This window comes from Myxocyprinus asiaticus, chromosome 22 (genome assembly GCF_019703515.2).
Source record: "Myxocyprinus asiaticus isolate MX2 ecotype Aquarium Trade chromosome 22, UBuf_Myxa_2, whole genome shotgun sequence".
Taxonomy (NCBI): Eukaryota; Metazoa; Chordata; class Actinopteri; order Cypriniformes; family Catostomidae; genus Myxocyprinus; species Myxocyprinus asiaticus.
Window position 1 is genome coordinate 30765001 of NC_059365.1, and position 26693 is coordinate 30791693.

General features: G+C 40.1%; 2 protein-coding genes across 2 annotated transcripts in view; both read right to left on the reverse strand.

Moving 5' to 3' along the window:
* The window catches only part of ganabb (glucosidase II alpha subunit b), a 24837-nt gene extending 4075 nt beyond the window's left edge, over positions 1 to 20762 (reverse strand). The window contains exons 1-21 of the mRNA XM_051649165.1: positions 20608 to 20762; positions 19617 to 19718; positions 16680 to 16788; positions 16255 to 16382; positions 15893 to 16072; positions 13512 to 13584; positions 11220 to 11301; positions 10552 to 10648; positions 10276 to 10456; positions 9982 to 10135; positions 9643 to 9878; positions 9387 to 9513; positions 8211 to 8290; positions 6899 to 7039; positions 6604 to 6700; positions 6381 to 6482; positions 4057 to 4300; positions 3554 to 3618; positions 3387 to 3463; positions 2643 to 2717; positions 2437 to 2550 (exon numbers count right to left, since the gene is read on the reverse strand). Of these exons, the coding sequence (XP_051505125.1) occupies positions 2437 to 2550; positions 2643 to 2717; positions 3387 to 3463; positions 3554 to 3618; positions 4057 to 4300; positions 6381 to 6482; positions 6604 to 6700; positions 6899 to 7039; positions 8211 to 8290; positions 9387 to 9513; positions 9643 to 9878; positions 9982 to 10135; positions 10276 to 10456; positions 10552 to 10648; positions 11220 to 11301; positions 13512 to 13584; positions 15893 to 16072; positions 16255 to 16382; positions 16680 to 16788; positions 19617 to 19718; positions 20608 to 20630 (2487 nt within the window). The 5' untranslated portion in view covers positions 20631 to 20762. The remainder of the gene's footprint in view (positions 1 to 2436; positions 2551 to 2642; positions 2718 to 3386; positions 3464 to 3553; positions 3619 to 4056; positions 4301 to 6380; positions 6483 to 6603; positions 6701 to 6898; positions 7040 to 8210; positions 8291 to 9386; positions 9514 to 9642; positions 9879 to 9981; positions 10136 to 10275; positions 10457 to 10551; positions 10649 to 11219; positions 11302 to 13511; positions 13585 to 15892; positions 16073 to 16254; positions 16383 to 16679; positions 16789 to 19616; positions 19719 to 20607) is intronic.
* Positions 20763 to 21816: 1054 nt separating this feature from the next.
* ints5 (integrator complex subunit 5) lies at positions 21817 to 26326 on the reverse strand. Its single transcript, XM_051649164.1, has 2 exons — positions 26062 to 26326; positions 21817 to 25229 (listed from the first exon to the last, which is right to left on the reverse strand). Exons 1-2 carry the CDS (start codon positions 26133 to 26135, stop codon positions 22184 to 22186), a joined length of 3120 nt encoding a protein of 1039 aa, XP_051505124.1. The 5' UTR covers positions 26136 to 26326; the 3' UTR covers positions 21817 to 22183.
* Between the last annotated feature and the right edge of the window lie 367 nt (positions 26327 to 26693).

Below are 26693 nucleotides of genomic sequence, written 5' to 3' on the forward strand. Positions count from 1 at the left end.
TAGATGATATATTTGGTAGAACCTTGAAGCACTGTGCAGAACAGCTCAGTGTGGTTTCCACTCACTTTTCCAGTCTTCACTGGACCAAAGCTTAGTTCCACATTTGTGGAAAAGTTCTTCAACCGTTCCTATTCCTTAGAGAGATAAGCCTAGCTCTTTTAATGACTACCGACCAATTGCTCTAACCTAACTGGAAATGAAAGCATTAGAGAGGCAGGTTAAAGCCCATATTATGTCATTAACTAGTGCTGTTCTGGATCCGTTGCAGTTTGCATATCGTGCTAGAAGAGGCGTGGATGATGCAAAACTGTTTTTGTTAAATACTCTTCATTTGGATAAGGGTGGGGTCTTTGCTAGACTTTTTGTAGATTTTTCATCAGCATTTAATACAATGCAACCTGTTATTTTTTGGGAAAAACTCATTAGCGAGTTTAATCTTAATCAAGAACTTATGGATACTGGATTTTTTTTAACAGGAAGAAAGCAGAAGGTCAGGGCAAACAGAATTTTATCAGATACACTATACACTTCAACAGGTTCACCCCAAGGATGTGTACTCTCACCAATTTATTCTATACACAAATGATTGCCAAAGTCACCATGCAAACCGTTATCTAATTAAATATGCAGACGATACAGTTCTTCCTTCCCTGCTTTCAAGTTCAGACATAGAGCAGAATCATGGTCCTGCTCTGCAGGAGTTTATTAAATGGTGTGACCATATGAAATTGGAATTGAATGTCTCAAAGACAAAGGAGTTTGTGGTCGATTTGAGAAAAAGGGCTCCTGTGCCAGAACCGGTTCACATCAGTGGGGTAGAGGTTGACACAGTGCATGAATACAAGTACTTGGGGACAATTTTTGATAGAACATTAAAGTTTGAACGGAACACTGAGGCCATTATTAAAAAGTCACAGCAAAGACTACATGTGCTGAGGAAATTGAACTCCTTCGGTGTTCAAAGGTCTATTCTTATAACTTTTTATAGTTTCTTTATTGAGAGTATTTTGTGTTTCTCTTTCATATGTTGGTTTTCCTCACGGTCTATCAAAAACAAAAAACACCTTCAAACCATTGTTAAACTATGCTCAAAAATGACTGGTGTACCTTTATGTAGTTTAACTGTATTTTATGAGAAACAGGTGATAAGAAGGGCTTATAGCATCATGGGAGATGAAACACATCCCTTGCACTCTCAGTTCGAGCTTTTGCCCCTTGGGAGGCATCTATGTGGTGTAAGGTGCCTTACAATTCGATTTACCTTTGTGCCTGTAGCTATTCGACTATAATGGGTGATATCAAAGTTCTTATCATTATTAATTAATTTTTATGTATTTATTTATCTTTAATATTTATTCTCAATGTGTGATCTGGCATGCTGTATTCTTTAGTTATTGTGTTGTTGTGTGAAGCACTGCTGTAGCCCTATATTAATTGCCCCACAGGGATTAATAAAGTTCTAATAATAATAAAGCAATGATAATACCAAATCAACAAGTGGATTTAGAAGGCAATGTATTGTTGATTTCCATATTATTAAATGCCTATCATTGGCCTACAGTCCACAGCAATTGAATTTGTCAATTTGTTCAAGATAGACTTATTAAAGGGCTTTTCTAAGGACGCATCACATAATAAACAGCATTTTTAGATCGCTGTGTCAAGTTAAAGGTAGTCTGAAACTTAGAAAAACATGTCTCGATATCTCGATGTGTTTAAATGTAAAATTGCGTTCTCATCATGTGCTGTCTCTAGTGTCAAGCAAGCCTGAGTGTGGTTTGTTCTCTGTACAGCTGGAGTTTCGCTTACTGTCCCCTGCTGAAAACATGTGGAACTTAAAGTTTGAACTGCTCCGATGGTAGGAATATTCTTTATAATGGTCAGGGGACATGATTAATTAATTACGGGTTTTTTTTATGAATTATTTTTTATATAATTAAATCGCACTAAAATAACACCTTAATTGACAGCCCTAATTCTTTTTTTTATTTGGAATGCCCAATTCCCAATGTGCTTTTAAGTCCTCGTGGTCGTGTAGTGATTCGCCTCAGTCCAGGTGGCGGAGGACGAATCCCAGTTGCCTCCACCTCTGAGATCGTCAACCCGTGCATCTTATCACGTGGCTTGAGCGCGTTGCCACGGAGACATAGCGCGTGTGGAGGCTTCACGCCATCCACCGCAGCACCCACGCTCAACTCACCACACACCCCACCGAGAACGAACCACATTATAACCAAGAGGAGGTTACCCCATGTGACTCTACCCTCCCTAGCAACCGGGCCAATTTGGTTGCTTAGGAGACCTGGCTGGAGTCACTCAGCACACCCTGGGATTCGAACTAGCGAACTCCAGGAGTGGTAGCCAGCGTCTTTTACCACTGAGATACCCAGGCCCCCGACAGCCCTAATTTTAACTAGCGAAGAGACAACTCTGTACCTGAGGACTGAGGGCCACATACAACGTGTATGGGTCATTTTCCATACATGCAGAAGACCTTCGTACTCTATCCTTCCTAGGGATGATAGAGCCACCACGCTGGAACACTGGGATCTAAGAGAGACATTCATTATAAAACCCCATATAAACCAAAAGTTTTACATAAATGTTGCATTTTTTTTTTTTCTAAAATGAAAGGCTCTTACAGAGCTAAGAGTGACTGGGATGTACAGATTCTGTGCGCCGTTGTGTTTCTGGAAGGTGTGAACATCATACCAAACCTGAATATGAAAACAGTAAAATAAGATCAAGCATTGGGGTGAGTGTGAAATGCTAGGCAGCTAAACATAAATTACATTTAAAGAGCACCTATTATGGTTTTTAAACGTGCCTAATTTTGTTTTAAAGGTCTCATACAATAGATTTACATGCATTCAAGGTCAAAAACACTTTAATTTGCTCATAATTTAAATTGCAGCATTACCTTTTTTTCCCCAGTGTCAAAAACGACTCGTTCAATGATCCGTTCAAAAGGATTCATTCCAAACTCCTCCTTTCAGAGAGCCTACTCTGCTCTGATTGGTCAGATGTCCCAGTCTGTTGTGATTGGTCTACCGCTTAGTGTAGTGTTTGAGGGCGGGTCAAAGCTGTTCACGAACAGCCAATAAAGAGCAGAGGCGGGTTTTTTGTTACCAAATTATGTAAGTTAGTACAGGAAGTAAGTCTGGAATTACTAACGACTTGTTTCAGGTGTTCAGAATCGGTTCTTTCTTTTGGGAGTCAATAACTCCATTTGTCGTGCACTTTGATTTTTAAAACTTTGCAGACTTTTTTTTTACAGTCACAAACAGCTATATAACACACTACATGAAAGGTAATATTTGATAAACCATAACAGGTGCTCTTTAAATAACACTGAAGTTAAAACCAGCACAAAACACAAGCAGCACCTCTCCAGCTCCAGGCAGGTATGCTGTGACCCCACGAGATCCTTCCTCAGTGACTGGGTGAACCAACAAATCCCTCCCTGAAAACAGAGCCAGATTCTATCAAGTAATACATTCTGGCAGATATTTGAGACTTTCATTAAAAAATGTAGAAAGTTCTTATCTCTCACCAATGAGGAATTCATCATCAATGGTGAATGTCGCTGTGTCCTTGGGATAATCAACCCACAGAGGTCTGACAAGAAAACAGAGCATTTATGTGAAATGGAATCGCACTTATGACTGCAACAATTCAAATCGGCTTAGAACAGTAAACAACAACCTAAACAAGCATCGACTCAGATCAGACTCGGATTGATCTCAGATTACCCTTAGAAAGTACTGTGGCGGTACAGCGATGGAATCAGATGGTAATACCATGGTACAGAATGATTCCCAAATTTGTGTACTGTACCACTGTCTATACATGTATTCTTTGAAGTACCTTGGAATACATGATAAAAACATGGTAATATCATAGTACTTTTGGGTACTGTTATTGAAAACGTAAAACAGTCAAATTATAAACAATGAGATAATTTGACCCCATGAAAGGGCTATGAAAAATTATTTCAATTAAAAGGAAATCTACAACAGAAAAGTTGCTCTCACTGTTCAAATGGACCTCACTCACCTCATGACAGGCATTCCGGTTTTGTGTGCATTGTAAAACTGCTGGTACCAGTATGGCAGCAGGGCATAACGCTGGCGAACAGCCTCCCGGATGATTGCTGTGTTCTCTGGGCCAAAGAGCCAGGGTTCCCTGCGTGGGGTGTCTAGATGGGCATGAGCTCGAAAGAATGGCTGATAGGCCCCCGTCTGGTACCAGCGAACCAGCAGCTCAGTGCTGGGATTCTTAAAAAAGCCACCTACATCAGCTGTGTGTGAGAAAGATAAACGTCATGATTACTGAAAATGTAATCCAAGCAGACGATCTCCAGCATATAGCACTCAGTTCACACTTCACAGCTGAGTATATTAATTATTGTTTCAGTCTGATTTGTTGTAGGATTAAAGACCCCATGTAATCAAAATGGTAGTTTTATGGCTTTCAGTCCAAGTCTGTTAGCTTTGAGGCCATCTATAAGCTAGTGGGTCATTCTATCAACTGATATTAGTAACAGACCTACCTATGTTTAAAAATTAGAGGTCGACTGATAGTGGATTTTACTGATACACAAGATGGTGGAAAAGGCTGATAACAGATTAATCAGCTGATAGTTTTAAAATCGATATACAGAATTAAAAAAAAATTCTTAGTTTTTCTTTACTATGACGGACACAGACACAGAGGCTTCAAAGGTCAAAAATGAATAAAATCCCAGATACAGTTTATTGTTCAACCAAAATCCCAATAATAACCAGAAAAAACAGAGATTTGGTGCATAACCAGGCACATTTAACTCTAAACATTTCCAATAGGGGATTTTGAAATGTCAGAAGCTTGGCTCCGTTACAATACTTTATATTAAATTATTTTCTAAATTAAGCAATTTATATATTTTTATATATTCACCAGATGAATGGTTGTGTATTATACACCGATGAGCCAAAAAAAGTATGATCACAAGGCATGGACTCTACAAGACCCCTGAAGGTGTCCTGTGGTATATGGCACTAAAACATTAGCAGCAGATTCTTCAAGTCCGTTAAGCTGTGAGGTGGAGCCGCCATGAGTCGGACTTGTTGGTATAGCACATACCACAGATGCTCAATCAGATTGAAATCCGGGGAATTTGGAGGCCAGAGCAACACCTTAAACTCTTCATTATGTTCCTCAAACCATTCCTGAACAATGTGTGCACTGTGGAAAGGCCCATTATCCTAGTGGAAGAGGCCACTGCCATCAGGGAATATCCTTACCATGAAGAGGTGTACCTGGTCTGCAACGATGTTTAGGTAGGTGGCACGTGTCAAATTGACGTCCACATGAATAGCCGGACTCAGGGTTTCCCAGCAGAGCATTGCCCAGAGCATCACACTTCCTCCACCAACTTGTCGTTTTCCCACAGTGCATCCTGGTGCCATGTCTTCCCCAGGTAAATGGCCATCCATGTTATGTAAAAGAAAAGGGACTCATCGGACCAGGCAACCTTAATCCACTGCTCCAAGGTTCAGTTCCGACGCTCGTGTACCCATTGTAGGTGCTTTCAATGGTCATCGTGGGCACTCTGACCAGTCTGCAGCTACGCAGCCCCATACGCAGCAGGGTGCGACGCACTGTGTGTTGTGACACATTCTTCCCATAGAAATTTTATATATATATATATATATATATATATATATATATATATATATATATATATATATATATATTCCGATCAGCCACATCATTAAAACCACCTGCCTAATATTGTGTAGGTCCCCCTCGTGCCGCCAAAACAGCGGCAACTGTAGTCTCACCACAATTGTACAGAGCGGTTATCTGAGTTACCGTAGATTTTGTCAGCTCCAACCAGTCTGGCCATTCACTGTTGACCTCTCTAATCAATAAGGCATTTCCGTCCACAGAACTGCTGCTCACTGGATGTTTTTTGTTTTTGGCACCATTCGGAGTAAATTCTAGAGACTGTCGTGCATGAAAATCCCAGGAGATCAGCAGTTACAGAAATACTCAAACCAGCCCATCTGGCACCAACACATGATGACTGATCTTTTAATAGAAAGAGTGTTCGAATCAAATGTTTTCTAGAATGTACACTTTTTTCATTGCTTTGCAAATATATTTGTTTGTTTATTTTTAATATCGTCACATTTGGTCCTCCATACTTCCCCTAATACAACCTGCAACCGACAAGCAAGTAGATTTAGACGTAACAAAAGCCTACTGGCTCTTAAACTTGTCATAAGGTCTTTAAGTAGAGATCTGTTTTATGGAATTGCTTTTTAAGTAATATCTTGAGTGCTACAAATATACTATGGTGACAATTAAATAGAATATATAGGTTTTTGACTGACCTCCACAAAAAGAAATGCCCACAAGCCCCAGACTGAGACACATGGGAATAGAGATCTTGAGATGGTCCCATTCAGCTGCATTATCGCCAGTCCAGGCAGCACCTGACAAACACAACGAGACCATGTAACTTGCTCTCCAAGCGCACATGTAAACTAAAATTATAACACAATTATATCTCTTGAGCTTTGAGTTCAGTGTTCACAAACTACTATATGAATTCACCATATCTCTGAGATCCAGCAAAGAAGGCTCTGGTCAGCACAAATGGCCTTTCAACTCCACCAGATCGCTGGATCTGACCCTCAGCAGTGGCCATTTGCTGAAACAACAAGTGGAACTTAAGAAAGACTAACAAGTATCTATTTTTGAACAACCATTCACATGAAATCATCATTGCAGGTGGTAGAGTAAAATAAACATAGCATCAACATTAGTGAGGGTTGTTCCTCCTCTTCCAATGGTTTTAAAATCTTAATATATTAGTTCTTCATATTACATATCATGCAGAGTTCCTCACCACGTAAAGTCCATAGATATTGTGTACATCTCGGTGCTCCCAGCTTCCATGGAGTGCATCTTTATGCATAGTGACTTCTGGGCCATTGAACACAGATGGCTCATTCATGTCATTCCAAGTATAAAGGTTCTCCATTGAGCCCTGAAAAGCAATATGTAATATGTACCAAGAATTTCACTACATGTCGTACTGTGTATGGTTATGTATGTGACCAATAAAACTTGAAACTTGAAACTATCATCAAACTATGCATTGGCATGGCTGCTTCTCTTCCTTCCTGAGACATTCATTTGTGCTTACTCTGAATTAAAATGCTTTGTACTAATTTTTTCAAACTGATTTTGCGAGCGTAAACACTTGACATATGTAGAAGGGAAATGAAGCATAAAAGCATTACCACATCCTGTATGGGTAAGATGAGTGGAGAGACGATTAAGAGTAACAATAGCAGCTTAACCCTTGTGTGACCATTTTTTTTTATCATTTTGGCCGCGTTAATGCCAACGGCATACATTTTGCCAAAGGTGTGTATTTTTTGAGAATATTTTGATATTTCAACCTCAGTTCCTATAATACATCTACAATTCCTGTGTACACAAAATAGTTACACTCAGGACCTAAGGACAAAAATGTCCCCATTGAAACTGCAATATTTGATCCCAGTGCCAATAAAGCACAAAATCATGAATTCTGTGATATTCTGCTTTCATTCCAGAGCACTGGCTTCAAAATTTACATTTTTTATATTTTCCACCAGACGGCGCAATTTTCCACATGTTTAGCCTAAGGAGCAAATACATGCTTTTTTCCTATTTTCTGTTTGCTGTATTATAGAGCACTGCAGGCCAACTGAATAAACGAACCAGCTAAAATTGTGTGGGTGTGTTGGTATGGATGTCAGAGTATGTTTTGTATGTGTGTATTGAGAAATATGCGTGTGTGTAAAAAAACAACAAACAACAGTGGTATTATGTAAACAAACTGCCATTTAAAGGGTTAAAATCCTGAAAATGAATGAATATTTCATAGCTATGATCAGGACTGATGTTGGTTAAAAAAAAATTAATTGAAAGTGGAAAATAATATTCATATATTATATTATTATGGCAGTTTTTTGACGTGGACATTTTTGTCCTCTAAGGACCTCCGAGTAACTTTTTTAAATTGACACAAGGGTTAAATAAATCCATCTTCCTCTAAAACTGAAATAAATTTAGAAAAGCATAACATCTACTACTCCTAATGGTCTAGTTTCAGGTCCTAAATCTGGATTAGTGCTTCAGCTCTTAAAATGACAACAAAAAGGTCTAACCTCATACTGATCATAGGCGAACATGCTGGCCCACCAGGCCCGCATCTCTGGGTTTGTAAAGTCTGGGTAACCGGAGTTTCCTGTGACAAGACCGGACAAAAAACAATGAGTGATGCAGTTAATAAGGCTGTTAATGCTCATCCAATTAATTGCATGATATGCAAATTTATAAATCGAAAACCCTTCAAATGAAGATAATTCACAAAGACATTAAATCACTGTGGCAGGCAAGTAAATCATTGAATAAAGATGACAAAAAGTTGATTTAGAAGTCAATATATTTAATATAATTGAAAATAAGTCTATCACTGGGCTACAATCCACAGAACTCAGTTTTGCAATTCAATTTGTAAAATGCAATGAATCCAATATTAAAGGGATAGTTCACCCAAACATTATAATCCTCTCTTCATTTAATCACCCTCATGCCATCTCAAACTCATGACTTTCTTTCTTCAGCAGAACACAGACTTGCATAGAGATTTTTAAGGATGTATGATGTGTTTTTGTACATTCAATGTAAGTCAGTGTGGTCCAAAACTTTCAAGCTCCAAAAAGGACATAAAGGCAGCATAAAAGTAATCGGTACATCTCATGTGGTTTAATCTATGTCTTCTGAAGAATTCAATTGCTTTGGGTGAGAGACAAACCTAAATTTAAGTACTTATTCACTATAAATCTTGACAGGTACCCAATCCCGGTATCATTACATATCAATAACTTGCATTTTTATTTTCTAGTGTTTATCACTAACATTTTGGTGACTGCATTACATTTCAGAAGTATTGCAAAAAATTCAACCTGCAACTATCAGTTTAACTCGCATTTTCAATGCAATGATATACAGTGGATATCAAGATTTATAGTGAATAATTTTGGTCTGTTTCTCACCCAAAGCGACTGAATTCTTCAGAAGACATGGATTAAACCACATGAGACATACCGATTACTTTTATGCTGCCTTTATGTCCTTTTTGGAGCTTGAAAGTTTTGGACTACATTAACTTCCATTGTATGGACAAAAACACATACATCCTTCAAAATATTTTTGTGTTCCGAAGAAGCAAGGAAGTCATACAAGTTTGAGACAGCATGAGGTTGAATAAATAAGAAAATTATTTGAGTGAAACAAATCAAATTCAGAACTGCTATTAAATAATAAAGAAAAAAGCTCACCTGGCCAGCACCAGCCTTCATAATTTCCTCCATCCTTGCTTTTAGTGTAGAAGTCTTTAGAAGTAATCTCGCTGTGGATTTTGTAGTCACTATCAACCTTGATGTGTGGGTCTACTATAGCCACCATCTAGAGGGAGATGTTAGATTACTGTCACAAAATTAATTGACTTTTTATCTTTGGTATGTTTGAAAAAAGTTAAATAGCCACACTAAAAAAAAAAAAGAAAATACATTTTAACAAACAACTGAGGCTGACCTTACGCCTCTTGGCCAATAAACCCTGTAGCATCTCTTTAGGCTGAGGGAACTTATGCGTATCCCAGGTGAAGTAGCGCTTGCCATCTGTATGCTCGATGTCAAGCCAAATGAAGTCACAAGGGATGTCATGCTGGTCAAATCCCTGATCCACTGACTGCACATCCTCCTGGTCATTATAATTCCAGCGGCACTGGTGATAGGCCAGACTAGCGAGGGGAGGGAAGGACTGAGTGCCTAGAGAGTGAAAATGCACAATATTAATATTTTTCAAGACTGCAGAAATGACAAAAGATTTGTGACTGGTCTGATGTAGTTTAGAGCTCATAAGTTGTACTACCTGTGAGAGAGGTGTACTGTGAGAAGACATCTGAAGGTGTGGGCCCGAGCATGATGAAGACATCAATGATGCCACTCTCAGAGATCCAGCGGACGTCTGTCTGTGGCGTCTCACTGGAGCCTTGCACGAAATCCAGCATCTTTCCAAAAACAGTCTGTAATAAAAAGAAGAAATGTGTGTCATTGTAATCTTTTACAAAGAGTGAACAAAATCAAAACAAATAATTCTTAATAAAAAATAAAACTATGTTTTAAAGTGCAAAATAGGAGTATTTTCACATATCATCTCTCTTACCTTTCCTGCTGTGTTAGAGCTAATGTCTACCCAGGTCTCTGCTGCATTAAGCCAGAAAATGCCCATGGTTCTGTGTGTATTATGAGCCAGCATGACAGGTACTGATCCATATAAGGCCATTGGGTTATAGAGTTCATATTGAAACACATCTAGATTATACAGCCTGTACGGGTCTCCACCACTAAAAACAAGTGAAAAATAAGAAACATTGCAACTTCATTGCTTACTGATTTCATAGGAAGTCATTTTGACATCTCTATTAAGATGTCTACTCACTCTGTAGTTTTGAGTTTTAGGTTGTCCGCATGCTCTGGAATTCCATATACGTGTTCTACACCAGGCAAGGAGAAGTCTAAACTGATCGATGTGGGGCCTAGCAAAAGAAACAATTTGAGACCAACGAATATCAGAGATGATAAAATTGGTATGCAGTCGACCATAAATAACAGTGGAAGATCCACATTTTAATAATGCTTTTTGTGGGGGGCCTGGGTAGCTCAGCGAGTATTGATGCTGACTACCACCCCTGGAGTCACGAGTTCGAACCCAGCCAGGTCTCCTAAGCAACCTAATTGGCCCAGTTGCTAGTAGGGTAGAGTCACATGGGGTAACCTCCTCATGGTTGCGATTAGTGGTTCTTGCTCTCAATGGGGTACGTGGTAAGTTGTGCGTGGATCGCGGAGAGTAGCATGAGCCTCCACATGCTGGGATTCTCCACGGTGTCATGCACAGCGAGCCACGTGATAAGATGCGCGGATTGACTGTCTCAGAAGCGGAGGCAACTGAGACTTGTCCTCCGCCACCTGGATTGAGGTGAGTAACCGCGCCACCACGAGGACCTAGTAAGTAGTGGGAATTGGGTATTCCAAATTGGGAGAAAAAGTGATATAAAAAATAAATAAAATAATGCATTTTGTATCAATTTAATTGCTATATAGACAGACCATTTGGTTTGGTATCTGTATGAGATTTAAATGTCTCCTCCCATAGGCCATCCTCCTTTTTATCACTCTCTCCATCCTCCACCTGTTATGAAAGGAAAATAAAGATATTAAAAAAAAGAATGCAGAGACAAACTACATTTTTTAAATTCTTAAAGTGAGTGGCACTTGCCAATGCAAAGCTTGATGCCACAATACTAAGGTGTTCTGAGGATGCGTCTCAATCAGCTCCCTAGTTCAGTAGTCAGGGCACTGATCAGGGAGTCAGCCATTTTAAGGGCTGTCTCAATCACAAAATCGTTCCAGTACACTGAATCGTCAGGAAGCATGTCATCAAAGCCTTATTGTCTCTTTAAAAAGATGTTGTTTGTAATGTCTTTCATCCATAATGACTATGAATGAGAAACAATCCTTTAAATCTTAAAAGTATGTTTAAAATACATTTCTTATATTATATATATATAAAATACATTTTATCTTTCATATTAACACTGTACTTTTGAATATCTTCAATGAAAATGAACAATATTGTCATTAATACAGTGATGGTGCTGATTAATAACAGCTGCACTTGAAGGCGCAAGCTCATTATCATTTCGCAGGTAAATGAGTCATAAGTGTCCCAATGTTCAGTGGATGAACACCCTTGCCAGTACCCGAATTAGTGTTCACGATATACTGATTCATGACATAGGGAGCTGATTGAGATGCACCCTTACCATGCGAGAACGTCAAAATTCGCTCTGGCTGCCCTGACAACAACGCTATCGAAGATTCATGGATGCTCTGACGTAGTTGAAATAGGCGGCAACGCTCGTTCGGAATGCTTGGTTTTGTGAACTACATTTAAAGGGGCTGCAAAACATCCAGACAGGTCGACCGGTATCTTTTTGCCGACCTATCACAAGTAGCGTATATCCTCATGAAATCTTTTTAATGTGAAAGTAAGAAATCGATCGATGGCAGAAAGTAATTAAATATAAAAAAACAAACGCTGATGGTATAAACATGTTACCGATTGATCAGGCAGCACGGTTTTGCATGCTATGGCGCCAAAATTAGCATGCAATATATTTTATATAATATTATATAAACCATAATATCCACTTCATCAACTCACCTGTCACACCAACAATTTCAGACACCTTTGTCCATGCATCGTTTTTTTTTTTTTTAATTTATATCCCTGTAAGCAAACAGGGATAGATCGTATATTACGGGAAAACCCGCCACGGCAATAATTAGTTTCTCCTCCATTTTGTCTTTGGAACTATTATTTGGTGGGATCCAACGTTTACCCTGTAGTGTTCTCTAGACTTCGCTAGAGTGGAGCACTTCTATATTCCAATAGGTTGCCGCCGAACCACGTCAAAGCTCATTACCATAATGTTGCCCGCACTTGAACTTTCCTCTGACGCCCACAACGCCCAAGATGCACCGGCCACGGACGCGCCGCTTCTCGCTGCCGAGAGACGCTAGCTGCCATAGAAAATGAATGACTTCCGGTCGATTTGACGCTCTCAACGCCTCTGGTCTGAACGCACTATTAGTGTTTGTTAGCATATTGTTATGCAGTTGCCAGGGGCTTCTAGATGGTTGCTTAACGGCCCAAATCAGAGTCAGAAATTAAGATGGGCTCTTGATGGGGGCCTGGGTAGCTCAGTGGTAAAAGACGCTGGCTACCACCCATGGAGTTCGCTAGTTTGAATCCCAGGGCGTGCTGAGTGCCTCTTGACTGGGCTCTTGACAAAAAACGATGATGCTGTATTTTTTTTATATGTTTGTAAAGAAAAATTCCCCCAGAATCAAATTCAGAGGGCAAATATGGCCCCAAAGTTGACACTCTTCTAGTGCGTAGCTATAGCTCACATTATAGGACACCTTCAGAGGTGCCAAAATGTCATCTGAGTTAGGGGTTTGTTCAAATCCCTAACCCTGAACATAAGTGATAGTAACAGTTGTGCTTGCATTAACAAGCATTATAAACTAGAAAAAGAAATCTGCCAATAATTAGGACCACAAATGTTGAACAGATGGCATTTTACTTCCAGTGTTTCTCAAAATCAAAAGGCTGTTATCTATGTTATGATCAACAAAACACATCACACTTTTATAGTTACTACTTCACAGATTTCAATGTTACCTAACTGCAACATAGAGCTGCTAAACCAGATCAGGTGCAGCAACCGGATGTGCAAGTTATAAGTCTAACTGAAGACGTGGCATAGTGACACTAAATCTGGCTTGTGTCATTTATCTAAGCACACCCACAAATGCACACATACATCAACTGACCTTGTCCCCTTCATCTTCCAGCTGAGCTTCATCTACACTCTCTTTTACTTCTGCACCATCTTGCTCTGCTTGCCTGTGATAACACAAAGAATGGAATTCACACTGTAGAAAATGACTGCCTTTAATTATTTGTTTACTGCTTACAAATCTTTTTCTTTCAGCAGCAAAATTACTCTATATTCTGTGCTGTGTATGGGAGATGATTAATTTCAACCCTACTAGAGAACACAATTGTAAATACTGTATGTATTGATCAGCAATTAAAAAAAATACAAATAAATGGGAAAAAAAACTCTTGGAGAGGATCAGCTTCCTTTTTTGAGCACCATGATCACCGATACAAGAAATCAACCATGAGATTGATGAGCTGAGCACAATAAGGAAGGTACTTGATAAAAACAGTGAAATAAAAAATTTTTTGAAGTATAAGTTGTGCCTGAGGTAATGGACATGTAGCTTTAACAAACATGAGGGGCTTCATTCAGAATTGGGAGTAATTTCAGCGTAAAATGGAGCTTCCCGAAAACTTTCTGCCAGAATTATGAATGCTTCGTATTCCCCAGATTTGTTAGTACAACTTGTGTACTGTATGTGCACGTGCACATTCATTCACAATTATCATAATCCACGCCAATGAAACACCATATAAGGAAGGCACCAGACTCGCTAGTAAATGTGAATAGGAAGCTTCTGACAAATATGCGAACAGTATTAAAACATTTTTTTATTTTTTATGGAGCGCATTCATATCGTTAAAATATTAATTTAGCAAACACTCGCATCTAAAAAGAAAGTGAGGAACTTATCTTTGCTATCATCAGAGGTTATTATGTGAATTAGTCCAAGAGGTCAATAAAATGGTTTGACAAGAAGCTTAATGTAAAAACTGTTCAGTCCATGCCGACAGGATGTTCACCACCTTCTCTGGTTCAGAGTGCATCGCCTGTATTATTGGAGAAACTTCTCGAGTAGGCTAAATCCAAGACTGTACAGTAATATACTTCCCTTGCAACAGGAACAATCCTCAAAGCAACTGACAGAATGCCTGAAGAAGGTCTTTGACCGAAACGCTGAAAGATATTACAGATTTAAAAGCTATACGACAATGTGTGGGCTTTTTCTTTTTTTTCCCCGTTGTTTTGTTTACACACCTGCCCAAGGTGTGTTCATTTATGGTTTTACCTCTGACCATACGTAAACTGAACGTGATAAACTGATGCCTATACTAAATGATGATATCTAAATAATAGAGCTTTTATCAACAAAAAAAAAAAAAAAGTCTAGCCAGTCACTTTAGAGGGCATTTAGAGGGGTTGAGGCTGGGGAGAGACTATACTTTAAAGTAAAAGCAAAGAAATGTTTCTAAATAAAAATTCTTTTTTATTATGTTTTTTTTTTATGGTTAATTTCCCTCATTTAATTATTAAAAATGTTTTTCATTACTTATTTAATTTCACTTCTATCAAAACGTAGTCGTGGCAGTTTGTCTGAAAGAACACAACACGTTCGGATGTCTTATGCCCGATTTACACGTGGTCAGGAGGTGGAGTAAATTTTGTTAATACCAAATATAGTTTTGAAAATACTAAACATTTTATGAATCCAAAAATGTATGTCAGACCAGCTTTACAAACGATTTACACAAAAATTTGTTCTGCTCGTGTTTCATGAATGAGGCCCATTGTGTTTGATGTGTTTTTGTTCATACAGTTTAAGTCAATAGGGTACAAAACGTTCATGCTCCAAAAATGACAAGGGCAGCATAAAAGTAATCATACTCTCACCAACTCAAGAAATTTTCTGGGTTTATTATAAGTTAAGCTCAATCGTCAGCATTTGTGGCATGATGTTGATTACCAAAAGTAAATAAATATTCAACTTGTCGCTCCTTAAAAAAAAAAAAATAAATCTGGGTTACAGTGAGACAATTAAAATGAAAATAAATGGGGCAATCCATAAACATTCAAATACTCATTAGTTCAAAAGTATAGCCACAAGATGCAGAAAAATATGCATGTAAACATGATTTTAGTGTGATAAAATCACTTAAAAACCTCTTCGTTGCCATGATGATGTAACACTATAATCCCTCAAATTCAAAATGACCGTAAAAACGACGATTTCTGACTTTAAACCCTCCCCGTTCATTTTTATTGTAAGTGCCTCACTTTTTTGCTTTTTTTTTTTTTTTTTTTTTTTTTAAGAAAAGGAGGGACGAGTCGAAATTAATTTTTGTGGTAATCCACATTGTGTGTCAAATGCTGTCGACTAAGCTTAACTTGCACTAAACCCAGGAATATTCCTTTAAGAAAACATGCAGGGGTAAAAAAAAAAAAAAAATTTGCTTATGGCTGGAATGGAAAATAAAGCCAAAGGCTCACGTGTCCTTGCGAAGCCGCAGGTGCTCGAAGGCCAAGAGGCCACGAGAGTTAAGTGACAGCAGCACCTCTGGTCCCTTCATAATGTCCAGCCTAAATGGACGGGCACTAACAATCAACCTCTGGCTCTCTGCTCCCAGAGACAACACGACTCCATTATCATCCTGAGACAACACTGAGAGACTGGAGATGAGGAGATAAAGAGAGGGAGAGAAATGGAGGTACAGAGAGAGACAGAGCAAAGAAAGCAAAGGCATGAGAAGAAAAGAGGAGACGAGGTTAATCAGAGGAACAGACTAAATCACGCATGTGGTTGAGTGTTCCCTGAATAATAATGTGTGCTCTCAAAACAGACGGACACTCACGGCTCAGTAGGCGGCTCTGCTATGAGCACGTCTGGCACCTCAAAGCGAGGCTTCAGAGGCCTCAGCTCATTTATTTTCACCCGTGTCATATTTCCCTGCAGTCTGTACAACTCCAACAGCAAATGCACCTAAAAAGAGCAAAAGACCAGACTGACCCAAATCAGGGCTGAAATTAAATGAAAATGAAATAAAATAAACATAACTGGAAAACACAAACTCAACTACAATACATTTTCATGACTCCAAAACTAAGATAACATTAAAAATATCCACAAATTAATTTGAGTTTAACACAAAGTAAATCATAAAATGTTAAACCTTTACAACCCACCTTCATTAAACATGAAAATGCCACTAGACAGCAATAAAACTAGATGGCCCAGAGAAATTGAACGGAGTTAAAGAGTGGAGAGCATGAAACAGACCTTGTTGTTGTCATTGATGAGCTGGAGGGTCAGTCTGGATTTGCTGAGCTCCAAAGTATCCAGAAGAGCTCGGTATGGAGACTGGCCCGGTTTGAGCGCACGTTGACGTCTACGAACAAACAGAGTGACAAGAATCATTGATTTTCTGGAGCCTAATAAGACGCAATGCAAGAAAAGCACTTCCTAGACTACCACAGCAGGGTATAGAGAGGATAACTTCAATTTTACTTATGTCCGAATAATACAATAATTATTATCAAAGATCTCTAAACGGACCATGGGGTGATACGTTTTGCGTGCCCTCGCAATAAGTTCTGCGTGGACTCGCAAAAAGCAGTGTTGTAGTCAAGACCAGCTCATCCGAGTCCAAGTCCAGTCCAAGACTAGAGTACGTTGAGTAAGACCAAGACAGGAAAGGGCCAAGTCCAAATCGAGACCGAGACCAGTAAAGGCTGAGTCTAAGACGAGTTTATGAATGTATTAAATAGTTTAAAGAACTACAGGCACATACACTATATTGCCAAAAGTATTCGCTCACCCATCCAAATAATTGAATTCAGGTGTTCCAATCACTTCCATGGCCACAGGTGTATAAAATGAAGCACCTAGGCATGCAGACTGCTTCTACAAACATCTGTGAAAGAATGGGCCGCTCTCAGGAGCTCAGTGAATTCCAGTGTGGTACTGTGATAGGATGCCACCTGTGCAACAAGTCCAGTCGTGAAATTTCCTCGCTACTAAATATTCCACAGTCAACTGTCAGTGGTATTATAACAAAGTGGAAGCGATTGGGAATGACACCAACTCAGCCACGAAGTGGTAGGCCACGTAAAATGACGGAGCGGGGTCAGCGGATGCTGAGGCGCATAGTGCGCAGAGGTCGCCAACTTTCTGCAGAGTCAATCGCTACAGACCTCCAAAGCTCATGTGGCCTTCAGATTAGCTCAAGAACAGTGCGTAGAGAGCTTCATGGAATGGGTTTCCATGGCCGAGCAGCTGCATCCAAGCCATACATCACCAAGGGCAATGCAAAGCGTTGGATGCAGTGGTGTAAAGCACGCCGCCACTGGACTCTAGAGCAGTGGAGACGCGTTCTCTGGAGTGACGAATCATGCTTCTCCATCTGGCAATCTGATGGATGAGTCTGGGTTTGGCGGTTGCCAGGAGAACGGTACTTGTCTGACTGCATTGTGCCAACTGTGAAGTTTGGTGGAGGGGGGATTATGGTGTGGGGTTGTTTTTCATGAGCTGGGCTTGGCCCCTTAGTTCCAGTGAAAGGAACTCTGAATGCTTCAGCATACCAAGAGATTTTGGACAATTCCATGCTCCCAACTTTGTGGGAACAGTTTGGGGATGGCCCCTTCCTGTTCCAACATGACTGCGCACCAGTGCACAAAGCAAGGTCCATAAAGACATGGATGAGCGAGTTTGGTGTGGAAGAACTTGACTGGCCTGACCTCAACCCAATAGAGCACCTTTGGGATGAATTAGAGTGAAGACTGCGAGCCAGGCCTTCTCGTCCAACATCAGTGTCTGACCTCACAAATGTGCTTCTGGAAGAATGGTCAAAAATTCCCATAAACACACTCCTAAACCTTGTGGAAAGCCTTCCCAGAAGAGTTGAAGCTGTTAAAGCTGCAAAGGGTGGGCCGACGTCATATTAAACCCTATGGATTAACAATGGGATGTCACTTAAGTTCATATGCGTCTAAAGGCAGATGAGCGAATACTTTTGGCAATATAGTGTATATCAAATGAAACTCGTTTATCATTTAACATTATAACATTTTAATGCTTTACAAAATACAGCATAACTGTACAATAACTAAAATGGGCCTAAAAACCAACAGTCATTTATTAAATATGACAATGTTTACGCAGAAGTGATATAAACATTTACAATAAATTTGTTAACAACATCTTCAATTGCACTACTATATTTCATTCATTAAAAGTCAAGTAAGCATTTCTGCTGACTTTTGCCTTCAAGATTTCATTTCGGGGTACGCACAGAAATCATTCAATTCTGATGACTTTGAAAGAGAATATTTTTACATTTTAAGTATTTTTTTTATTTTATTTTTCTCCCGAATTTGGAATGCCCAATTCCCAATGCACTCCAAGTCCTCGTGGTGGTGTAGTGATTCACCTCAATCCGGGTGTCGGAGGACGAATCTCAGTTGCCTCCATGTCCGAGACCGTCAATCTGTGCATCTTATCACGTGGCTTGTTGAGCGAGTTAATGGAGACATAGCGCGTGTGGAGGCTTCACGCTATTCTCCGCGGCATCCACGCACAACTCACCACGCCCCCCACCGAGAGCGAACCACATTATAGCGACCACGAGGAGGTTACCCCATGTGACTCTACCGTCACTAGCAACCAGGCCAATTTGGTTGCTTAGGAGACCTGGTTGGAGTCACTCAGCGCACCCTGGATTCAAACTCGTGACTCCAGGGTGGTAGTCAGCATCAGTTTGTTCATTTTTAACCTACAAATCTTACATAGTGCAGCTTTAATATTCCCATTGTTTTCAATGATGTTTCTCATTAACGTAACACAGTAATGTATTAGAGTAAAAAAAAGATACTGTTGTACAATATATATATTTTTTTAATTAAAATATGTGAAAATGAAAGGCAGTACCAAAAGAGATTAAATACCTGACATTTTAAATCATGTATGATTTATTCCACATTACGGTAATGAGAAATGGGGTAAATTGTACTGAACTGTCATAACAGAAAATTTCACAATGTAAAAAAAAATATTTATTTGCCCTTAAAATAGGCTTTCTTCAGTAATAAGCAAAATATAATGTCTTTTGATTTTGGAGTAAAACAGGACCAGGACATTTTCTTGACAGGTTTCGTGAGATGCAATGCTGGATTTATGCTGCAGAGATTATTGGAAAATGTACAGATTTAACTGACATACTTGCAGAAGGCACTCTGATCGCAGGTTTTAAAGTTTCCCCGGTCCACAGCGAAGGTGCTGCTGAAAAACAGAGACACACAGACCACAGACAGAAGCCCCATCCTAAAGAAAGAGAGGAGAGAGTTGGGATTTGAATGGGTTACTGATATACAGTAGATGTGGTTTGTATAGTGAATGAGCCGGGTGGAGTTTCAAGACACTAAAGAAGCAAACACAATAAAAGAGTTGGTGCTTAATTCACTTCCTTCTTTACCATCCTTGAGGTTCATTTTCATGACTGTGATAGAGGTCACACTACTCACAATCTGGACTCATTCACTCACTGAAAGGAAATGAAGCTAAAACGAGGTTTCATTTGAGTTATATGCATATTAAACACACACTTACCATACAGGAAATCGGTATTATGACAAATAAAGATCATTTAGAGATTATATTTCTATTCAAGCCAAACTTTACCACAAAATTGTCCGTTTTTGCAATAAATAACTCGATAAACTAATTAAACGAAGCAAGCATTTGGACTCCTATATTTGCTGGATATTTAGAGACAGGCCCAAAACCAAAACGTCCATTTCAAACTTTGTAAGTTTAAGTACAGCCGATATTCAAGAAAGATCTCAAGTGAATCCCTGTATTGTCTTTATCTACTGACAGATCTTCAACGGCAGGATGAGATGCAAACGGCTGCAATGCATGCTCAAGCTATCAATGCGATTAAATATCCGCATGGATTTAACTACATAGACGACAAAGGTGTATAAAGACATTGATGTCTTGTGAATTAAAAACATGATTCGCCATAATCCCAGTGATGTTACAGCCACGCATTCACCTCCACTATCTGCTTCCTCTGTCAACACCTACGGCAGGTTTACAATGTCCAGAACTCATACAAACAGCACAGCGGTTATCTTAAAATAAAGACATATGAAATTCAAAGGAATACATAATAACGGACTGATATGACGGATTAAAGTCTTTGTTTTACCTTTCAATGGAGATAACCGCCATCTTGGACACACAGCGTTAAGCCCAGCCTCCCGGAGGTCGGTTAGTTTAGTGTTTGCTGAAACACTAACGGGTAACAACGGAGTCCCAGAAGACCTCACTGTCCGTGGAAACTGATCCGTCTGACATCTATTCTTGTGTACACAAGATAATTGTGTGATGTAATGGCTTCACATTGCACATAATGAGGGCTCCATTCGGCACGATTATTGTTCTCACTTTCAGTTTTATTTAGTGTTAAAGGCGCTCAGTAATTTTTTCTCATTTAATATTTTACTCCAAAAGAACTGAATAGTAATTCTGAAACATTAGAATAGAATTACTCCAATTAGATGAAGACATTTATATCAGTGACCTTATAAAAGCTGTTTTATTCTACATGGAGAGGGTCTCTTCAGGGGGGGGTTGCCATGTTAAGATCACATGACCAGCCGAATGTTATTGGACACTTGTGGTTTAATTTATTAATGGCTGACTGTGAATTGTGGAATTATACAATATGATTGGTAACTGAACACCACTGCATTTGAATCCATGCCCCTAGGTGTCAGTGAATTGGTGCATTCACATCATGTTGGGATTAACGTAATTACGAGATTCTGATTTGTACAAATCGTTCACGTTTTTTGTAAAACTCGTAATTTCAAATTGTACATTTAAATTTATGAAAGCTCTGACTTGACCATTGTGACGTCATGTTAAAAAAATGGCAGCGGCCTCAACAGTTCACATGTATGTCTGTATGATATGCCATTTAATTATAGAAAGTGTTACCTGCATGAAGCACTTTGTTCCTAACATTTTGCAAGAACATATAGAGGTGAATTAATGAATTAATGCAGTTAATTGATCCGTTTTGGCATTTACAATTAAATGAATAATTCCTCAGTCCGAGGATATGATCAGCTCAGAGTATAATCTCCCATAAATACAGTAATTCCAATTCGGCCTGGACAAAGCATAAACCCAACACAACTGCCACACTGAACATAGCATGACATAAATTACCGAGAGCACCTTTAACTAAGCTTGTCGCATTTTTAGGCACTCATTGCAGCAAGTCTTATGCCATTAGTCTATTTTGTTTTAGGTGATTTTTTTCTTCTTCTTCTTCATTTAATTCATATACTGTCCTATTTATGAACAAAAATAAGAAACAAAGGAAGAGGCATTTCTTACATTTGAAATTTTTACTATTTTCCACCCAACACAAAATGCAAATAGAAAAGGATTTCAAGTGTCTTACACTCTACTGTATACATAAAAATGTTTCAGTCATTAATAAAACAAAATTCTACAGGTTTGGCTGGACAATATAAAGGTTTACTATGACAAAAAAACAGCTGGCAGAAAATAAATTCACCAAACATGTCTCAATTACATAGTGCTTAAAATTGTTTTTCCATTACTATTTTTGCTGAAAATGTAGAAATGTCCAATTCACATCTATGCACTGCTTTAGTTACTATAAAAATTCCATGTAGAAAAATATTTGAATGCAAGAATATTATGGTTTGTAACCACATTCCCCATAATTTGTTTGCTCTTAACAGATGTTAAACTTGAAACCTCCAGCAAAGGTGTCCCAGGCGGTCAATGTTCTTATGCAGAACACTGTGGATGGGTGCAGTATATCGTGCAACATCACCATCCCGTGAAAAGTCTCGAAAGAAAAGTCCTTGGTCTGCACAGAATGTGAACTTCTGTGGCATAGGGCTGTTCCCCCGCATGTACTCCCATACACCCAACAGCAGCAGCCTGACTTCGAAAGGTGAGATGTGAGGGAAGACCTCTTGGATGTTACTTAAAACTGGGGGAAGAAGCTGTCCTTCACCCATACATGATACAAGCAAACAAGAGGCCTGAAGGTGCCAGAGGGAGTCCAACACAGATGGTTCCCTCGATGATTCCCAGTGAGCCAGTAAGGTGGAAAGTAGGCCCCTTAGAACAACAGAGCAGTAGCACAGAGCTGGACGTCCAGCCGCAACCACGCGAAGGAGATGGAACAGCACAGGGTTTCCTTCAAAGCAACGACGGATGTGTATGTCCCGCTCAACTGTCGTTTTTGAATGTTCCTCTGGAGGCCATGACAGTTCTCCGTTTGCTACATCTGGGCAGATGTTTTCCACCAAGGTTACCGCAATGACCTTTGCAGCTTCAGCATTAATTGGGAGCAGCTCATCTGAAATGAAAGGTTCACTGGTATGAGGGTAGCGGCCATTACCAGCACCTGCGGCAGAGCCTTTTCTAGTGTTGCTAGTGGTGCTTCCTCCACCTGAACTACTACACTGAACAGTGACTGCAAGCAAGGTCTGAATATTCTGATTGACTCTGTCTGGGTCAGGTTGTGAGGCCATGTGAGGGGGTTTCAAACCCTTTCCAATCACTCCAGCATGGAATACAGACCACACACTACCAGAGAAGTTAATAGAGGTGCCAAACTTGCAGTTGATGTCCAGAAGTGAGACGCCCAAGTCTGGGACAAGATTGGGGAATTGTGTTGTGTCATCACCTGGGCTATCCTGCAGACCTCCAAACAAATCTCTGTTTCCTTTGTGTAGGGCTCCCTCCACCAATTGTTGCAGCACAGCTTTCAGTGTCAAGGGAGAATAGGCTGCCAGACGTGACAACACTTGCATGGAGTAGCCCACTGCCTCATCCCCTCCGTGCCATCCTATCTCAAGGCCGTCACCTCGCTGCCGAAGAGACATAAAGAAGTGTGACACTGCCGCTCTACATATCAGCAACAGATGAGCTGGAGAACAAGCTCTGGGAAGTTGGCTACATGAAAGCAGACGGACAGCAGCCCTGGATACCATAGTGTCACCATGGAGAAGCAATGGGCAGAAATCATGAAGGTGATTAGAAACAGCAACTCTGACTTGCGCAGACATAGATGACTGAGCTAAACTGCCTGCTGCAGCTCCTCCATTTTTACGATCCTCCTCTTGACTCTGTACTGCTGTAGCCAGGTTGTTTAGGAGCTGAGCTAACTCTCTATTGTTGAGGTTCTGAGTGTGGATCTGGGCAACACAGCGGGCTACTGTTGAGGGAAGCAACCCAGAAAGAGAAGTGGAGAGGGGAGTGTACAGTTGTGAGGCCAGGGCAAGCTCCTCTGGGTTCCGGGCTTGGGTGAAGAGCTGACACAAAGCTTCGGTGGCCACAATCGGTCCGCCATACACAGATAACAGACACAGGAGCTGATGAAACCAGAGGTGCCTCTTCCGCTCGAGCCGGAGAGCTTCAGCACACAGTTCACCTATGTGTCCCTGGAGCTCCTCTAGAAATTTAATCACTTGAGGCATTGCTGAACTAGAGGCAGAGGAAGAGTGTTGGTAGGGTTCATCACCCTCTGGCCGGTTGTGCACAAGCTTGTGAAGATGTAAAAGAAGCATTTGGAGCAAGCGGTCACATGCTTCTCGAATACTATCATGGGGGGAGGTTGTAGGGCCTGATATGATCACAGAAGACGGTGTGGCAGTGTCAGCAAGGAACTTTAGCACCCTTGATCCACCTGCTGGGCTTTGGCTAATGAGATGCACTGCTAGACCCAACATATTCTCGAGCTCCTCCCGTGGCAAGGCCTGAAACTGAGCCTGGAGTTGAACGAGGACAGGTGGTCGGAGAAACTCCACCAGCTCTGCAGAAACAGCACCCAGGAGAGTAGGGGAAAGAGCAGCCAGCTGAAGCAGGAAGGGCACAGTGGCCCGACGGAGATGAGGGGAGCTCTCCCACCCACCTGCCCCAGATGAATGTGGAGGTACATTTTGAGGTGGAGGAGACAGACTATCCTGAAACATCCTAAGAAGCTCTTTCTTGATGCTCTCTAAATGCCTGGAGGCCAAGTGCCCAAGGATACCAACCACTGAGCCAATTTTGGGCACCCTACTGCCCTTGTCTATTGCCTGCTGTTGGTTTATCCTCTCTGTAGAGGAATAGCCATGTGCATAAAAGTCTTTGAGGCCACAAGCCAGCACCCTACTGATGATAGTTCCAGGGAAAGCTGAGCCAATGTGGGCAACAACCCAGTCAAAATGGGGGGAGTGCTGGACAGAGGTGTCCAGCAATGCATCCACACATGCATCAGGGCACCAGGCCAACATGGCTGCTAGACACTGAGAGTAGCACTCCATGAGTGAGCGAGTGGCTGCACATGACATCCATAGCTGCAGCAGCTCATTGAGGCTGGAGGAGTGAGGTGCTGCTCTTCGTCCTGCATGCTTGCTGCTAAGCTGACCAAGAAGGTCCACGGCCCATGTGGACACAAGTGGAGCCCAAGCTTTAGGGCTAAGCGTGATGAATTCTAAAAGGACTGCATGGACCTCTTTAATAACATCCTCAAGGTTGGATACACTGGTGTTGCCTCCTCCACTTGTACTGTTACCTCCATTTTCACCTTCTGCCTCCAGATCTTGTAAAAAAGATGCTACATATTCATCATACACTCCCCTTAAGTGCTCCAAGACGGCTCCGCGGCAGGCTGGGACGGTTCGGAGGAGGCGCACTGCGCAGCGGGCATGATCGCGAACACTGAGTTTGCGTCCCTGCGTCTGGTCAACACCGCTGATGAAAGCCTTGATTTCTAAAGCCAGCTCTTGAGGGCTGATAGGACAGAAAAAAGCACAGTAGGTTTGTGTTGAACAGAAGACTTTAACATTTCAGATAATTGAAATAAAAATCTTAGAGATTTATGTATAACTAAGACTTATTTTTCTTGTACAATTATCTTAAAGCTTTTATGAACACATATTGAGAGACTACATGGAATATTTGTACAAAAAAAACACTGTCACCCACAGGACTGTTTCAGTGAACTAAAAAGCTTACAAATGTAATTAACAATGGTGAAAAACTTGTAAGAAATTGTAACCAGTTACAGAACCTACAATATACACTTTCACCGAATAAAAACCATCATGATGTTGAAAAAAAAAAAAAAAAAAAAAAGAGTTCACGTTCTCTGTCAAATACAAATGTATGTTTGTATACTGTTTACATAGCCAGTGTAAAACCATTTACAATGCCAGTATTTTTTCTTAAATCTGAAGACAGTAAAGTAAACACACACACACACACACACACACACACACACACACAAAGAGAGGCCAATAGGCTGTCTGACATTTGCCATGTAAAATAGACACAAATACCATAGGCATTTGTGTTGAGAGTAGATATACATTTAATGGCATACTGGAGTAATCCTGGCAACACCTGTAGCTACAGCATGACTATAGATACTTTTCAGCAAAGAAACAGATGGCCAAACCACCTTAATTGCTCACAGCAAAGGGAGAACGATACGATATTGGGGTTGATCCCTTATAGATGAATTTTAATGAAAATTAATGCAAAACTGAAATTCCTTCCCCACACTTGAGCACTGATTTGGAAGTTACTGCAAAACCTGTATAATGATTTTGCTGTTGCTCACCTGTAATTGTTTGGAGTGTGGTAGTGAGACGTCTGCATGCTTGACAAGGCATTTCCCTCGAACATGGCAGACATTGTTTATGTGCTTAAGCCAAATTCCCCATGCACAATGTTTTATTTACATTAAAAAAAAAAAGTATTTTTTTTATTTTTATTTTTTTAGTATTTGCATACTACAAATGCAAACTGTGATGTTCTAGCAATTTTTAGAATTTTCAGCTCTATTTTAAAAAACGATGGGCCAGACAGCGGAAGCTCATGTTCTTTCTTTCGTCTTAGGGACTATGACGTTGTAGCCATATATATCGCCCTCTGTAGTTTAGGAGAGTTATTGTCGAAATCAATACAGTGAAAGTGGCTGAGTGTGTAAAATGCTGTTATAATGACAGGATTATTTCTTAGAAGACCAAATACAATATATGCAATCATTTTTTCCAGGAAATAATGTGTGTAAAGTCTATTATTTATTAAAGGTGAACTCAGTAATTTTTATCTCATTTAAAAAGTTTTACTCCTAAAGAAATGAACAGTGTTGGGGAGTAACGAAATACATGTAACGGGATTACGTATTTAAAATACAAAATATAAGTAACTGTATTCCACTACAGTTACAGTTTAAATCATTGGTAATCA

Excerpts from the sequence above, each read along its gene's own strand:
- ints5 (XM_051649164.1), bottom strand. The coding sequence starts at position 26,135 with ATGTCTGCCATGTTCGAGGGAAATGCCTTGTCAAGCATGCAGACGTCT. Across the intron at positions 25,230-26,061 it reads CACACTCCAAACAATTACAG|CCCTCAAGAGCTGGCTTTAG; the intron begins GTGAGCAACAGC and ends CTGTCCTATCAG.